The sequence below is a fragment of the Dasypus novemcinctus genome, chromosome 1, assembly GCF_030445035.2.
Source record: "Dasypus novemcinctus isolate mDasNov1 chromosome 1, mDasNov1.1.hap2, whole genome shotgun sequence".
Classification (NCBI taxonomy): Eukaryota; Metazoa; Chordata; class Mammalia; order Cingulata; family Dasypodidae; genus Dasypus; species Dasypus novemcinctus.
In genome coordinates, this window is record NC_080673.1 from 39,389,113 (window position 1) to 39,407,215 (window position 18,103).

At 40.8% G+C, this 18,103-nt stretch overlaps 1 protein-coding gene across 2 annotated transcripts in view; it reads left to right on the forward strand.

Moving 5' to 3' along the window:
* RNF175 (ring finger protein 175) overlaps nucleotides 1-18,103 on the forward strand; it is a 67,161-nt gene that overhangs the window by 11,069 nt on the left and 37,989 nt on the right. For both annotated transcript variants that reach the window (XM_058280281.1, XM_004471451.4), the window contains exons 3-5: nucleotides 1,108-1,249; nucleotides 13,961-14,115; nucleotides 17,980-18,087. In XM_058280281.1, the coding sequence (XP_058136264.1) occupies nucleotides 1,108-1,249; nucleotides 13,961-14,115; nucleotides 17,980-18,087 (405 nt within the window). The remainder of the gene's footprint in view (nucleotides 1-1,107; nucleotides 1,250-13,960; nucleotides 14,116-17,979; nucleotides 18,088-18,103) is intronic.

Consider the following 18,103-nt stretch of genomic DNA (forward strand, 5'->3'; position numbering starts at 1 on the left):
TGAATTTTTCCCTTTTTCCATAATCTTGACCCTGTGCCTCTCTCTCTTCTCCTAAGGCCAGTGGTTCTCAACCTTGGCTACACCTTAGAATCACAAAGGGAGCTGTAAAAATTACTGATCCATGAGTCTCATCCCCAAAGATTGTCACTTACTTGATCTGAGTTATGGGTAGGGCATGGGGATTTTTTAAAAAGCTCCCCCAGTAATTTCTAACTTACAGCAAAGGTTGAGAAACATTGCTCTAAGCTTTTTTCAAGGCCACTTCTGCTATAGGAAGTTAAAACAGATGACACATTATTTTAGTCATTTTCTCTAACCAGTGTGCAAAACTTAGAGTCCAACTATAAACTGAAGCATTCAGCTGTCATCTGAATGTTCATACATGTGATAGATACTACTTAGACCTCTTCTTTCTTCCCATGATGAAAAAATCTATACTAGGTCTAAACTTACTGCTCAGGAGTCTTCCAGAGCCCCAAGGATACTATAACCTAGGCAAAAATCCACAATGTCCTTTTACTTGAAAATACTGGCTATTACTTGAAATAACTGATATTCTGCTGTTTTGACTTTCAAAAATTACCCTTTCATATGACTCAGTGTAAAAATAATTATTATTTCTCATATAGGTAACTTAAAAGAACATATGTGCTTTACAGTTGTACAACTCCATGAGATATGGAGAGATGGTTATCTTAAATTTGCAGATGAGGACCTAAGGCTCAAAAAAGTTAAGTGACTTCTCTAAAATTATACATTGATTAAGTGGCAGTCCTGGACTGGAACCCAGGTCTTCCCTGGCCAGTTAGTTCTCTTTGTCCCCACCACTTAGGCTGAAAAGACAAAGGCTGAAGCCAAAACCACACAGGAAAGCCAAGGGCTGAGAGAAACTGGTTTTGCAGATTGAACCAGACTCTTCTCATCTGCCTCTTTGCAAGCCTTGGGGGAGAGGGGAGCCAAGAAAAGCACATGAACACTTTGTAGTCGGAGCTTAACAATGCCTACATTTGTAACTCCCTGTTGCCTCCTGGGAGCCCAGCTTGATATTTTTTGCTGTATGTACAAGGTCTGAGGACTTTTTCAGATAACCTCATTTGCCGGTTCCAGCCTTCAGCAGGAGAGGATGTACAGGATGCACCGGGGCCACGAGTCCATGCATGTGGAAATGATCTTGATCTTCCTCTGTGCTCTGGTCATCGCCCAGATAGTGCTGGTTCAGTGGCGACAGAGGCATGGCCGGTCCTACAACGTGAGTCACCCTGGGGCCGCTGGGAGTCCATTCCAGTTTGTCAGCTAGATGATACTCTGCATACCGTCCAGTTCCTCCTTTGTTACTGCTTTGGAGGAAGTGCTTTAGTTTAAGTCTGCGTTTCTCATCAGAGGCCCTTTTGACACCCTGGGACCATCTGGCAATGCCTGGAGACATTTTTGGTTGTTACAGCTGGGTGGGGAATGCTATTGGCATCTAGTGGGTAGAGGCCAGAGATACTGCTAAAAGCCTCCTACTGTGGACAGGCCAGCCCCCCTACACACAAAAAAGGAATTATCTGATACAAAACGTAAGTAGTATCATGGTTGAGAAATCCTAGTTTAAGGGAACCAATGTTCCTTTTGTGCATGAGCAGCTTGTGCCAAAGGCCCGGGAAAAGGAGGATTAAGAATAGCAGAAACAAAAGGCTTGAGCTGTCTAACTTTGTTTCCTTAGTAATAAACTTCTTGGCATTAATGGTTTGCATATGCATGGAAATGGATCAGTGCAAACCCTCCCTGCCTTGAGCTCAGAAACACAGAGCAAGATCTCGTTTCCTCAGAACCATCCCACACGCACATGCCCCTGGCACGTTGTCATCTCAGGTCGTCCTCGTGTCAGTGGACACCGGGCAGTCGTTGGAGCTGAGACCTCGCCTTAGAGCAGAGCCTCCCAAACCTTAGAGTGCATCAGAATCAGCTGGAGGGCTTGTTAACCGGCCCCCAGGCCTGTCCCAGGGACCTGATTCCAGAGTCTGGGGTGGGGCCCCAAAATTTGCATGTCCAAAGGTTCCCAGGTGGCACTGATGCTATTGATCTGCAACCACATTTTGAGGACCAGTGGTTTGACACGGCATGGCCTAAACGGCAAAAGGCTGCAAAGGGAGCAGGTTCTCAGCCAACATACTCTACAGCCTCACTCATTCTGGGTCTCAGGCTGGTCATTGTAGGAGGGGACTGGCCTGGAACCTGTGCAGTGTTGCTGGCTTGGAGCCAGGGTTTTATTGTTACCCATCATAACAATTATTTCCTGTGTAGCAGGGAACCCTTTTGAGTTCTATATAATATGTAAGTTTAGGCAATTTTGAACATTTTATTTAGAAAGGAGAATCTCATTTTATTTTGTTGTTGTTGTTTGTTTTTTTTTTTAACAGCAAATACATTTTCTGCCATGGCACCATTTTCTTGTCAAATAAAATAAACACTGTGTCGATTGCACTTGGATAATTCTTTTAAATAAAGGAGACTATAATAAAATCTCACCTGGCATTTGCTCTCATATCAAAAACAAGCTCTTGGAGTATGTGTAAATAAAGTTACTTTTTTTTTTTTTAAGTAAAAAAGAAAAACAAAAACCCAGCTTCTTAAATATATCTGAAGGATTGTTGCCTAATCTGCAAAATGGAGGTTTCTAAAACAGAATTTCTGGAGTCCTTAAACGAGAGGAAAACTGGATACTTAAGGAATCTGTTCAACCCTTTTTTTTTTAAGATTTATTTATTTATTTATGTATGTATGTATTTATTTATTTCTCTTCCCTTCCCCCGCCACCCTGGTTGTCTGTTCTCTGTATCTATTTGCTGCCTCTTCTTTGTCCGCTTCTGTTGTCAGCGGCATAGGAATCTGTGTTTCTTTTTGTTGCGTCATCTTGTGTCAGCTCTCTGTGTGTGTGGCGCCATTCCTGGCAGGCTGCACTTTCTTTTGCACTGGGCGGCTCTCCTTACGGAGCACACTCCTTGCCCATGGGGCTCCCCTACACGGGGGACACCCCTGCATGGCAGGGCACTCCTTGCGCACATCAGCACTGCGCATGGGCCAGCTCCGCACGGGTCAAGGAGGCCCGGGGTTTGAACCGCGGACCTCCCATGTGGTAGACGGATGTCCTAACCACTGGGCCAAGTCTGCCCCCATGTTTGACCCTTTCTTTATAACTGATAACTATATCTAGGTCAAAAGGAGAAAAAGTGTTCAGTTTCTCTGGTAATACCAGTGTGGATTTTGCACAGAAGGCCTTCTGCCTTTCAAAGGAAATAGTGCCATGCAAGCCCAGAGACCTGCACTGTGGCCTGCATACCTCCCTCCTTTCTTTCTTTCTTTTTTAGGCGGTACTAGGGATTGAACCCAGGACCTTGTACATGGGAAGCAGATGCTCAACCACTTGAGCTACACCCACTTCCCTTCCTTCATTTTTATTTGATGACTTTTTAGGTGGCTTATGCCATAAACAGTCTGTCCTTGTCTTGCATTTGAAGCTGTCGCTCCAGTGTTATTTTCTTTAAGGATGTGTGTCACTGCATCAGCTCACTGTGACTCTTGCACGCTGGCTCCAGCCAGCCCTACGTGGATATGCCCAGGAGGCAGCATCCCTTTTTGGACTTGCTGCCATTGGCGGTTCTGACCCTTCTCGCTCAGGCGACACAGGGCCCACAAGGTCATCCCTGGCCTGATAACTGTCAGTCAGCTGGAGCTGTCCACTACAGGTGTTTCCTGTTGCTCACTGAGTGGGCTGTGCCACCTGGATGGCTTCTCCAGGACATTGCATTCTGCTGCCACCCTTTCCTCTCTGCCTCCTCATTCATTCTCTTTCTGCTCCTGGAGGGTATTCTTTCTGCGTCCTTCTACCATGCAGCTCCTGTATTTCACAATTACCCAGATGGGCTGTGTGGTTCTAAGGATCACATTGGAAGTGGCCAGGTTCTGTAATGATGGCTGCTTTGTTGAAGCACCAGGAGTGGACAAAGATGTCTCTCAGTGGTCAAGGACAGATTAGGTGGCCCTGTTGGGACTCTGTTGAGGTAGCCTTTGGAATACATTCTCTTTCTTTGCAATAAGTTCATCTGTTGTTGGCATTATCCCACAGGAGATGGTTGAGTCGCTCCTCTCCCCTGCATGTCTGTGTTGACAATGTCTGGCTGAAGGTGAGAATCAGAGCATAAGTCTGATCTATCCATGCTGCAGCCCTGACTGTGCCTCGTGCTTTGCGGTCTTGTGTTCCTTTTTTGGGGTTCACTTCCAAAAGCAGTCCTCAGAACCTAACCATTTCAAGAACACTTGGTGACATCTATAACCATTTGAGCAGGACATGGTTCCCAGAGTACCAGTAGCTTATTCTAGCACCAGTCTCCAGCTTTCTTATTGTAGCCTGCAGGAACTGTATTGAAAACCCCTGGACCTAATGCACCATTTTAATGTCTTTGTGATGGAATTTGATGAACACGTTTCACTAATGTTGATCTAAAGAGCCTTACCATCCAGAGAGGGCCTAGCTTTTAAAGTGTTTCTCTTGGCATCTAAGATGATGAGAGAGTTACCAGAACTACTGAGAGCTTTGAATGTATTTATAAGATTTGTGTAGTTTCTACCATTTTCATAGGGCCATAGAGTAAAATTAATTTCTTTGATTTGATATTGTAATCTCCATCAATATATTAAGTACTTTCAATAATAATTATTATGTTTATAGTTGATAATAATATTATTATAGCTAAGAGCTTTTTGTGTATTACTTCTGCTACCCTAGGAGGTAATTATTTTTATCCCTATTTTACAAGTGCGCTCAGATATTTAGGTCAAGATTATTTAACTAACTAGTTACAGAGAGAAAATTAGAATCCAGCCATACTAGTTATTTGCTGCCATATTAAGGGCAAGCTCCTTAAATATCTCTGAAACATTGTTTGCAAAATGAAAATACCTAAGACAGGAGGTATCTCAGAGTTTTTGGCAGCCCAGAAACATTTACCTATGAGAATTTCTAGCACAGTGATTGGTGCCTAGTAAATGTACAGTAGCATTAGTTGACTCTGAATGCAGTCAAAAGATAGTGTTTTATATAACATTTGTACAAATTTAATCATACTCTGTAAAAGCAGTTTGCTAATAAAAGAATCCTTTTGTGAATGCTTTTATAAAACTGAAGTGAATACTCACCCACTAAATTATAGTCTTTACTAGGAGATATTGATTTATTGTTTTATTCAAAGCACTATGTTTAATGGGAAGTGACTATGGCTCAACTAGTTGGATCCCGTCTACCATATGGAAGGCTCTGGGTTCGCATCCCAGGGCCTCCTTGTGAAGGCAAGCTGGCCATTGCACCGTGCAGAGCTGATGGCACATGCGCTGCAGAGAGCTGGCACAACAAGATGTAAAGGGAGACAAGCAGATACAGGGAAAGAAAAAAAATGCACAGTGAATGGACACAGAGAATAGACAGCAAAGAATGGAACAAGCCACAAGAGGGGGAGTAAATAAATAAATAAATCTTTAAAAACAAACAAACACAAAGCACTATGCTTAGTTAGCCTGCCTTTCCACGACCCTTCTACTACTTTGCCTTTTCCTTCTCTTGAGAATGGTTTCCCAGGCTGCTTTTTAAAAATGTACTAATAGGAACCAGAGGAAGGATGATGAGGGAAGAACACTGGCTTGGAGTTTGAAGACTCCTACCTACTCATTTAACCACAGTGAGCCTCAGTTTCCTGATGTTTAAAAAGATGGAGATTTTTTAAGTAGAAAGGACTTCACTTCCAACCTCAGCTCTGACATGTAAACACCTTGGAAGCAAGTCACTCTCATCTTATAACAGGCTGAACAAATGGAATATCAAAGACTTTTGTTGGACCTGCCAGAGATCGAAGCCACCAGGCAGACTGCCACACCAGAATCTGGAGAGCCAGGCGAATAGAAAGAATGACCGCTGAGAACTTACCAGAGCAGAATCCCCAGGGCTGCAAACTTGTAGACACATAAATGGCAACTTTGGTGAATTGCTGTTAGACTAGTCTGAGAGTGAGAAACTCCTATGGGTCACAGTCGTAGGGGGCTCCCACACTGTCATCATTTTACCTACAGAAATCTCACCAGTTACATTGTAAAGTGAAGAAAAATCCTCACGTTTCTGGCAGGTGGATAGGAAAAGTAACCATTTTGAAATGCACTCAGTATTCTCTATAACAAAGGCCTACCTGGCAAGGGAAAAGATTTTACCAGAAACTTATAGGTATGGGAGAAGGGAATTTACCCAACTCCAGACCTCTCTAGCCTTCTGTCTCATCTAAGGGGAAGAATACTGGTGAAAGTCACAGTCCAATTTCACAGCTCACAGAAAGACTGAGACTTAATCATAGGATTATAGAATATACCAAACATTAGCAGGAGAAATGATACAAATTCTGTACAATCTCTTCCAGAAAAAAAGTAAAGGGAACATTTACTAACTCATTCAATGAGGCCAGCATTACCCAAATACCAAAACCAGCAAATGACATTATAAGAATAGAAAATTAGAGGCCAATACCTTTCATGAACATAGGTGCAAATATCCTCAGTAAAATATTAGTAAATTGAATCCAACAATGTTTAAAAAGAATTATATACCACAACCAAGAAGTATTTCAGGTATGCAAGGCTTGTTCAACACTTGTAAATCAATTGATGTAATTCATCACATCATTAGGCTAAAGAAAAAATCATATGCTTATATCAACAGATATAGAAAAATCACTTGACAAAACCTAGCACCCATTCCTGGTTTTAAAAAAAGCTCTAAGCGAACTAGGAATAGAGGAAAACTTCCTCATCTTTGTAAAGAACGTGTACAAAAAACCTACTTAATGGCAAGAAACCAAATGCTTTCCCCCTGAGATTGGTAGCAAGGCAAGGATGCGCCCTCTCACCACTACTGTTAAACATCACACATGAAGTCCCAGCAAGAGCAGTAAAATAAGAAAAGGAAATAAAAAGTATACAGACTGGGGAGGAAGAAATATAACTGTCTTTGTTCACAGATGATTTGGTTGTCTACATGGAAAACCTCAATCAACACAATAAAACTCCTAGTACTAGTAAGTGATTATGGCAACGTTGCATGATACAGGGTTAATACACAAAAGTCAATTGGTTTTCTATATACCAGCAATGAACAATTGGAATTTGAAAATTAAAACACAACTCCATTTACAATAGCACCAAAAAATGAAATACTTTGCTATAAATCTAACAATTTGTGTAGGCTATAAATGTGGATAACTATAAAACTCGGATTTTAAAAGTCATAGAAAATAAATGGAAAGAGATTCCATTCAAAGATTGGAAGACTCAGTATTGTTAAGATGTCATTTCTTCTCAACTTTATAACTTCAATGGAATCCCAGTCATAACCCCAGCAAGGTATTTTGTGGATATTGACAATCTGATTCCACAGGTTATATAGAAAAGACCCAGACGACACAATACTGAAGAAGAACCAAGTCAGAGAATTGACAACAACTGACTTCGAGATCTTCCTCAAAGCTGCAGTAACCTACACAACATGGTATTGGTGAAAAAGCAGACGCGTAGGTCAATGGAACAGAATAGAGCCCAGAAAAAGACCCACACAAGTATAATCAACTGATCTTTCACAAAGGCGCAGAGGCAATTCAGTGGAAAATGGGGAGTCCTCAGCAATGATGCTGAAACAATTGGACATCCCTGTGCGAATAAAAGCGAATATAGACACAGAACTTACAACTTTCACAACTATTGATTCAAAGTGAACCATAGACTTAAACGTAAAATGAAAAGCTATAAAACTTCTGGAAGATAACACAGGAGAGAATCGAGGTGACCCGGGGTTTGGTGATGAATATACAACACCAAAAGCATGATCTATGAACAAAAACCTTGTAAGTTAGACTTTATCAAAATTTAAAATGTTTGCTCTGTGAGATGCACCACTAAGAGAATGAAAAGACTCCTGGAAGAAAATATTTGCAAAATGTGTATTTGACAAAGGACTTGTTTGCAAATAATGCAAAGAACCTTAAGCTCAACAATAAGAAAATAACCCACTTTAAAAATGGGTTATTTGAACAGACACCATATCAAAGCAGATATACAGATGGAAAATAAGCATGCAAAAAGATCATCGTTGTCATTAGGGAATTGCAAATTAAAGCAACAATGAATTCCCACTATACACAATTAGAATGGCTCAAATCTTAAAAATTGATGATACCAAATGCTGACAAAGATGCAGAACAACAGGAACTCTTATTCATTGTTGGTGGGAATGCAAAATGCTACAGCCACTTTTGAAGACAGTTTGGCAGTTTCTTACAAAGCTTAACATCATCTTACTATATGATCCAGTAATCGTGCTGGATTTGTCCAATTGATTTGAAAATGTATTTTAATACAGAAACCTGCATGTGAATGTTTATAATTGCTCATTCATAATCACCCAAAACTAGAAGGACCAAGTTATTCATATAATGGAATGTTATTCAGCAGTGAAGAGAAATGAACTATCAAACCATGTAAAGACACAGTAACCTTAAGTGCATATTGCTAAATGAAATGACTGTTTCAAAAGGCTATTTTTGTATGATTTCAATTATATGAAATTCTGAAAAATACAAAACTATATAGACAGCGAATGATCAGTGTGCACCAAGGGGAGAGAGGACTGGGGAGGAATGAACAGGTAGAGGGGATTTTAAGGCAGTAAAAGTATTCTTGTATGATATTGTAATGGTGGGCACACACATGTTGTATCAGTCAACACCCATAGAACTGTACAACATAAAGAATGACCCTTAATGTGTGCAAATTTTAAAAATTCATTAGGAGGTTGTGGGATCCCAGGAAGGAATGCAGACTGTGACAAGAGAATCCAAATGTATTGTGAATGTATGAGTCACCTCACTGAAGGGAGTAGAAGGAAAAGATGCTGACCTAAGTATGTGGAAATGATGGAATCTGTGAGATTAAAGGCAAAAGAAACTACGCATAAGCACTGCACCCTAGTTGATGAGTTAGTTTCCCATGGAGGTGTGGGTTAGCAATTTTGATACCGCTATATATGTTTACTGGAATCCAACAAGTGGAATATAGATGGAAGGAGCCTGGTTACTCATACCGGAGTGGGAGTTTAGAGATGAGTAAGGGGAATGTTTTAGTTTACTGGACCACACAAGCAAATAACCACAAAATGGTTTGGCTTACACAATGGTAATTTATTCACCCATGGATTTGAGGTTGGGAAGATATCCAAATCAAGGCATTATCAAGGCGATGCTTTCTCCCCAAAGATGTGGCATGCTGTGCTCTCTGGTGCATGACAAGGGACACGGTGGCATCTCCTGGTCTTTCCCTTCTCTTCCCAGGTTCTGTTTCAGCTTCTTGCTTCCTGTGGCTTTCTCTCACACTCTGTCTGAATTTCATTCTTTTATACAGGACCCCAGTGCTAGGATTAAGATTCACCCTGATTGAGATGGGCCACGCTTTAACGCATCAAAAGTCCTACATACAATGGATTTATACCTGCAGGAATGGATTAAATTTAAGAACATGTTTTTCTGGGTTCAAACAGCTTCAAACTACCACAGGGAGGAAGCCACAGAAAAAAGAAAGTAAGACCTGCACTCACAATAATGTGTGTGAGCAACGTTGCCTACTAAAGATATTATTGTTTATATATTATTTATACCCTAAAGATATTTAATTTACATAAAGTATCACTATTTACATATCCTCTCATTCATAATTTGGACCGTGTACTTCAGAGGTGACTAATCCCAAAAACTCAAAACTTTTTCAGATACATTAAAAATGTATTCATCCTCTGAGGTGCTCATTTGTCTATACAGCATCTGTATAGACATCTGCAGGAGCTGTGTATATCAAAGCAGTTTAGTATAAATATCTAAAGCCAAGGAAACGTGGTATTTAGAAAATAAATGTTTAGAAACATAACATTAATAGCTCCTATATGATGCCGAAAACCTGCAGATAAAAAGTGGGAAATTCTTATTTTGTTTGGGATACTAGTAAATACCCTGTTTCCAGTCACATTTTTAGCACAGCAGAGACCAAGCATCTGGTATTTGAAATTTTTTTTTCTAGTTGTCTAGTCTGATGTGGTGTAGACATAGAGCCTCAGAGTTAAATCATTTCCAAATGCTTTTAAAAAGCATCTAATTAAAAATAAAATTTAATTCGACACCACTCTCTCCACCTTCTTTTTATGTATCCTACTTTTCATATCTGCAGGAAGGAGGGGAGGTGGGTGTCAAAAAAGAATCTTTCTTCTCTTCAAATCGATTGGCAGGTCTGATAACTACATACACGGAATTTGGGTTTCAGACACATTGTTAACTTGCCTGAATACAGAGGCAAATAATTTTCCACATATTGAAACATTTCTCTATTTAAATCAAACTTCCTGTCCATTAAGAGTGAAACACTAGAACACACTACTGTGCCAATAAAGAATTGTGTCTGTTCAAATCTTTTTTAAAATGAGGTGAGGCACACATACAAACTTAAATATGTATGTCTCTAATATTGCAGAGTCTCCTTTAGGAATGTAAATAACAAAATCAGCAATCTGGATTGATTTGGAGACAAAAATATGGACCAAGTGAATATCTAAGGGCCCTCCATGTATAGAGAATTCCGCCTTTTTTTTTTTTCAATTTATGTCCACACTTTGCTTCATTGCCTTTGTGCTGATAGCAACAATGTTTTCTGGAGTAGTGTATTTACACTATACTTCTCTGCTTACCTCTGAGCACCTGCCTGCATGCCCTCCACCCATACACTCTTCCTCCCATTTACACTTCCACTCCCTTCCTCTACACAAAAACATAAATGGTTGCAAATAGTTTCGGATTTGCAGTGCAAAGGAAATGAGGATCACATAACTTCTTTCTTTTTTTCATTTTAGTGTTCCATGGTCCATTCATCATTCTGCACAATTAGACAAATGAAAAGGCATCTTTGTTTCAACTTGATTTGCAAATCATTTTGTGCATGGCAACAAGAAAAAAAAAACATGGTACCTTTGGGCAACGTCGGATTGACCAGGAAATTCCTCCTGCTATGATGTGTGGGTGGGGAAAACGTGGGTGACGTGATCCAGATGCACGGGCTGCCCCTTGCCAGTAATGCAGATGTGTTTTATATGCACTTGTCCAGATGGTGACCCTTCTGGCATCGTTAATGAGTTCCAGATGCCAAGCTTCCTCCTTTGCATGCCTGTGCCTCAATTTCACATATTTCATGTGTTTATTTATGAGGCACAACATTCCTGCATTTCATAGGTAGCAGTTGCTATTAAAAATGAGAAGTTTTAACTGCTCTGGAAATTGATAAAGAATCTTTTAAATTGCTATGAAATATGGCCTTCCTTTCAAAATGACTTCTTGTACAAATTATTGAATTTATAATGCAAATGTCTGCCCTTTCCCCTTGCCTGTTGAGAAAATACGGCGCTGGGTTTACACTTGAAGGATAACTAATAAATTTAATATTTGCATACATAATATATTATAATGGGTTTTTCTTCCATTTCATTTCTGATCCCCAAAGCCCATTTTAGAAAGCAGTGTGTCTATACCATACACTGAACGTTGTTAGTCACTGATAATTAAATCCAGGCATCAGCTAAGAGAAATTTGGGGTTTTCTAGAAATGGTTTATACTTATAGATCCACAGGGAAAAAAGTAGTTTTATAAAAAGGAAAGTCCAGCCATCGATCTAAGCTATTATAGATTGTAACTCGAAAGATTTAAGGAAATGTATCAGCCAAATAAACTTTGGCTTATAATCTAAAGTATAAAATATAAGAGGATGATAGTTTCACTGTGAGTAAAAATAAACTGATTGTTTTTATTCAAAAAATTTCAGCATTTTTATGGGAGAATTTTTTAAATGAATCAAATTCTTAAAACAGAAAGGTGAAAAATGCGCATGAAAGATGATCAGATTTCTAAAGATGGAATTGATGTCCATTTCCTTATTAAAATCAGAAATAGTTGACTAAGAAAAATCAGTAAATATATTATTTATAATAGATAACTATCTCCATAATCAGCTGTAGCAAATAAATGACTGAAATACTGCTGATTTTTTACAGGGCTGCATACTTTTATTAATAAAAGTGGATTAAAAATTGCCAGTGTAGTTTTTTTTGAGTTTTAGTTATCTATTAATAGTATGTGGTTTCTGGCCCCCCTGAAAACTATTCTACTTCCTTAAGTAAAGCTCTGTTTTTCCTATTTGAGTCTATATACTTCTCAATTTCATAAATGAAGTTCTAACAACTTCATTAGCTTTCACAACACCTACAAGTGTGATGGAAATTTTAGGTAAGAAAATTAAGAAAAAGAAAATTAAACTTCCCTGGAAGTTAAAGAAAAGTGGTTATAGGATATTTTTCCCTGAACTTTCCAGATATGTACTTCAGATTTACTCCACGTGTATTTTTGTTTAAACAAATGGGCATAATAGCGACTCTAAAGTCCTCCAAAAGAGTTAGAGCAACTCCAAGAAGATTTCAGGTGCAGGCCACTTACGGGGAGAGAGCAATAAAAGAAGAATGACTGTGACCTTGCCTTCTTAATTTACATCTGAAGTTCTGTCAAATATTTTTTATTATTGACTTGAGGCTATTATAACCAAGACCTTACTAAAGGAGCCAAAAATATATCCATAGACTTCTTTTTCTAAGACTTCCCTTTTTATCATAAAGGTTTAGGAGATAAAGTAAACAAATGACATCAGTTATTTTTTTATTCTTGGGATGACAAATATATGCCATACATGCTCTAACTATCCTTCCCACATCTCCATCAGATATAATTAACTAACATGATACTTTACCACTACACCAGGTTCAGAAGTAGTAGGGAGCACCTACTAATTAACGTCCAGTCCATGCCTGTGAGGGTGTGACACTGCAAAGTATGTTCTGAGAGCCAGTCCATTCCTGTGGGTGTGGACCTGTGGAAAGTAGGGCCTTTTTATCAGCTTATATCAGTTAAGGGCTTTAGATTAGGTTGCTTCAGTTAAAGCATGGCCCAGGGTGGGTCTTACCCTTGTACTGGCATCCTTTATAAGAGAATTAAATTCAGAGAAAGAGAAAACCATGGAAGCAGGAGGCTGGAGGCAATGAAATCCACGAGAGAAGACAAAGACTAGCAGATACCACCACATGCCTTGCCATGTGAGAGGAGTGCAGGATCGACAGCAGCCGCTCTTCAAAGCATCTCCTGATGATGCCTTGGTTTGGACATTTTTCTCAGCCTCAACACTAAGCTTCGTAGGCTAATGGGGCTGGTGACAGCCAACCCAAAGGACTTGCCCAGGGCTACTTGAACTCAGGTCAGTGGTATAGGCCAAGAGGGGTTACACAGAGAGGAATAGGAGAGCTGAGCACACTGGAGCAGGAGGCAGAAGAAGCTGAAAGCTGCTCTGAAACTCTGACCACCAGTTCCTCCTTTGACATCCCCTCTGCACTTTCACATTTGTGGGTGGGAATAGCAAGTGCCCCTGTGAGTAGCAGGGCATACAGATCTCAGAGTGCTTTGCTATCAGCAATCTCATTTGATCCCCCCGTCAGTCAGCACAAGGAGGCAGGGCAGGTATCGTTATCCCCAAGTTTATAGCTAAAGTCAGGCTCACTTGTCTAAAATCACATACCTGCCAAGCCTAAATTTGCTTTCATCCAAAATAACCAGATGAAAGGAGATGATAGACTTTCCATTTGAATATTCTGATAATTGTGCCAATTCTTTCCTTACCTTTGCATGTATAGGAAACTGTGTGCTTTGATGGCTAACCAGTTGCATGTTTCAGAAATGATGTTGAAGGTGGTTTAATAATGAAGATGCCGTCCCGGGCCCTCAGTGATTGAAAGACACTTTCTGTTCATTTCTCTGACAGCTGGTGACCCTGTTGCAGTTGTGGGTTGTTCCTTTGTATTTCACTATAAAACTTTACTGGTGGCGGTTTCTGTCTCTGTGGGGAATGTTCTCAGTTATTACCAGTTATATCCTCTTCAGAGCCACCCGAAAACCCCTCTCAGGGAGGACACCACGGTATGTATTCCATTTGTTCCTTCCCCACATCCCCTTACTTTAAAGCACTAAAAATTTATTTAATTTACATTTTCCTAGGAGTGGAAAACTTTGCTGCTGTCTATTTCGGTGTTACCTATACCGCTGTTAGTTCACATCCATTACTTAATGGTGATTAAGACATGCCCTGTAAAATTCATTACTTCAGTATTAGCTTGTAAGGAAGGAGAAAGAGAAGTGAAACTACTGCTTTAAAACCCTAGAGCACTATTTGCATGTTTATTTTAAGCTTGGCATTTTGTTTAGTCCCTCTGAAAGTGTGTCACACACATTTTTAAATCGATGAAGAGTTAGAAGTTTATTTCAATCTGAAAATGTCTGATAAATCCTAAGTGAACATTGCTCTCATAATAAATGAGGCTTTAATTTTCCAATGATCACTGGAATAGCCAACCCCTTGAGGTATATACAGTTCTATCCTATCATTCAAAAATTTTTCCAAAGCTCTCCATAACCACGTAACAGGCCCACAAGTTTGCTTTCACTCTCCTCACTTTTTAGACAAGATCAGAATCCTCAACCAGAAAAAACTGAAATGAGATACAGAGAGTGAAATGTGTTAAATGGGGTTAAGACAAGGTCAGATTTTGATCTCTGCTGGAGAATAAATCATAAGCTCCTGTGAAATATTTTTATGATTATTTAGTCATTTTGAAATTTTTTTTATTCTTCAACAAAGCGGGAGAGACAGGTATCAATTTTAACATCTAATTTAGAGAAGAAGGAAAAATAATAAGAGAAGTTGGATAAGTACATCTAATGATAAAGATTGAAATACAAATAAATAAATTCAGGTTTATGAGTATTTTAATTTACTCCCATTTGGGGAAGAGCTCTCTGGTGCTAGGAGACCTTCCTAAGTGGCCAGTTTGGGGTCTTGGACAGCCTTTGTGGGCCTGGTTGACCCATCAATGGATAATGGCATCCTCTCTCCTTATAAAATGTTACAAGTTATCTGAGATTTGTGAAGGAGCTCTGAGGTTTGGAAGAATCAAGATGTACTTGTCTGCAGCCCCTGGATGTGAGCTGTGTTATGTTTCAGTGAGAATGGTTCCCTTTTCCACTATATGATTAATTACCCTAGCTAAACGCAGGGTTTCTGTGCTCCTCAGCTCACTCAATGCAGAGGACCTTCGTTGCAGGAAATGCCCAAAGCCTCCCTCGTTACACATCATAGCTCAAGTACCTGGAAGGCAGGGGCCTGCCCTCTGCTTCCCGCTCCCACAGCACATCACTGCAGCTTCCTGCTGCCTGCACACGGCGCAGCCTGCAGTCTGAGAGCCAGGCCGGCTCCTGTGACCTCGGGCAGGTGAAGAGGCAACAATAGGAGAGGTTAATTAGGGCCTCTCTTCTTCTAGGAAAGAAGTCAGGATAAAGGAGCTCTTGTGTAAGAGATGTAGGAGGTCCTAAGGAAATTCATGGGTCTTTGTTGCATAATTGTATTGTAAATGAGTCCCGTCTTAGCTGTTTTCCATTTGGAAGTGAAGGGTTTCCTTACAGGCTAGGAAAGCCAGTGGGAGCAAATCAGCATTGGTGCAGAAAGCAAACAGAGGAGGAGTGGTCTCTGGCACTCACCAAGTTTAAAAAGCGGGTTGTTTCTCTTCCAGTCAATGCTGTGGGACAGAGTAACAGAGAAGAGGAAGTGGTTTCTGGTCTACTCCAGCCAGGGTTTCTGTCAAGCAATGAAGTTCATGTTAAAAAATAAGCCACACACCAACCACAAAGCCATTAATTCCAACCCAAAGGCCAGCTTTCTTTTGTAGAGGCAGCTCCAAAGCAGTAACACAATCTCTTATCTGGCTTAGCAGCCTTACAGTGTGGTCCAAGTAGCCAATTCAGGGATCTCTTCTTCCTGGAAACCTGTACCACTGATAAGGAGGAAGACAGAGGTGGAGGGAGGTAAGAGTTAGAAAATCGAGTCCATGTATAACTATTATATAATAGTTTGAGCATTAATGTGCCAAGTCGCTTAAATAGTAGTATGTAATCTTTAGAACTACTCTAGGAGCTAGTATCATTATCCCTACTTTATAAATGAGGAATCATGGGGAGAAATGCCGAGAAAGTTGACCAAGAACCCACGTGGCTGCAAAGCCTCTGCTCTCAACTGTATGCTGTGGCTTAAATCATACCAAGGCCTTTGCACAAAGACACTTCAATTTGCCAGTGCTGAGCTCAGTGTAATCAGATGAAGGTGGAAGTTTGCGTTGCCAAAAACCGGTGCTGATTGGAAAGCAGACATGCTCTGAGGCGGCCCCAATCCCAGCACTGGCCAGCAGAAAGGCCTTTCTGAAAGAACTAACAGCACAAGGAGTCACTTGTCATTTCCAAAGCCCTCTCTGGCTCTCTTTGGAAATGACACAGTCCCACAGCCTTTAGGAAGAAAGGTCACAAGCGGACTTGGGCCTTCCATGCGAGTTTCTCCTGCACGTAACTCACCGTTCCCTTCCCCTGCCATTGCGCCAGAGGGCACCTCGTGTGTGGAGGGGATAGCGATACTAGTGGCCCCTGTATGCCAGTCACGTGAAGAGTGGAAAGCATGCCACCTTGGAAATAGTGTAAATGACACCCTATTTAAACTAAAATGTTTCAGAAGGCGCCTTCTGACTGGAGTTCAATGAACCAGAGCATCTGGTATAATAGGGAAATATTACATCGGTAATACCGTAGAACTTAAGTATTTAGTGCTTTGGCTCGAGAAGGAAGCTGGGGACGGTGAAAGAGCTGGGGAAAGGACTTGAGGGGTTGCAGGTCAGAGGGTGTGGCCAGCTCTAGGTGAGTTTAGAGTGAAGACCAGGAGAGGAGCTTCAAGAGGATGTGGAGAAAAAGGGCTAAGGGGCAAACGGGGCTTCCTGTCTTCCTATTCCCTGAGAACAACACTCCAGCCACCCCCTTATTTTCCTTCTTTGGATACCAAGGAGAGCCTCACCCGCACCCAGACACTCTCTCCTTCCTCAGTCTCTTGCTTCCAGTCAGCGTAGCCCTCATGGCCCCACAGGAATGGAGCTGGGCTCCCAGCCTCTCCCCACATCCTCCCAGGCACGAAGCCCCCGTGGAGCCCTTTCTGTAGCTTTTCTGAAGGCTTTTATTGCAAGTAAAGATGGAAATATGCAGGGCAAAGCCTTCCTTCTAGGTCGTCTCCGCTCTCGCCCTCCCACCTCAGCCTCTCGCTTCTCATTTAGGCCCTGTGGGAAGAAGGAGCGGCCTCAGGAGCGCTCAGCGTGAGTTCAGGGATAGACCAAGGACCCATCCACAGCGCAGAACACACTGAGACTGCTGTCGTGCAAGTTCCTCCCCTAGGCGAAGGGAGGGCCTTTCCGAGTGGAGAGGTGACAGGAGGGACTGGCCCACTACGCTGATATCTGCACTGGGCTGGAGGGTGCGGCAACAAGTAGAAACCATTGGGAGAGCCTCTCCTCTTGATTTCTCCTCCCATCTTTTGCTTGCCTCTTAGGTAGTCCTGCCCAAACTACTCGAAGCTAACCTTAGGGCAAAATGAGAAGGGGAGAGGGAGAGAAAGGGGAGGGTCCCTGTAGAGTAACCATTCCTAAAGGCCATTTTTATGTGAGGAACATAGATAAATTAAGATGAATTTACATATGTAGACATATGAACAGATTTGCATGGTAGTACTCTTTATATATCGCCTCTGAATATTATATTAAACTCTAGATTAATACTGAATTTAGCTGATGTGACATGCTTATGCTCTGTACATTACATAATAAATAGAATTTTAGAAACAAAAAACTTATTTATAGTAATGTTTGAAAAAGACAACATACTTTATAATTTCTGTGTTTCTCCCTACTTTTCACTCCACAGATTGGTCTACAAATGGTTTCTTCTCATCTACAAACTCAGCTATGCATTTGGTGTTGTGGGTTATTTGGCTATCATGTTTACAATGTGTGGATTTAATTTCTTTTTCAAGTAAGTATCTCCAATT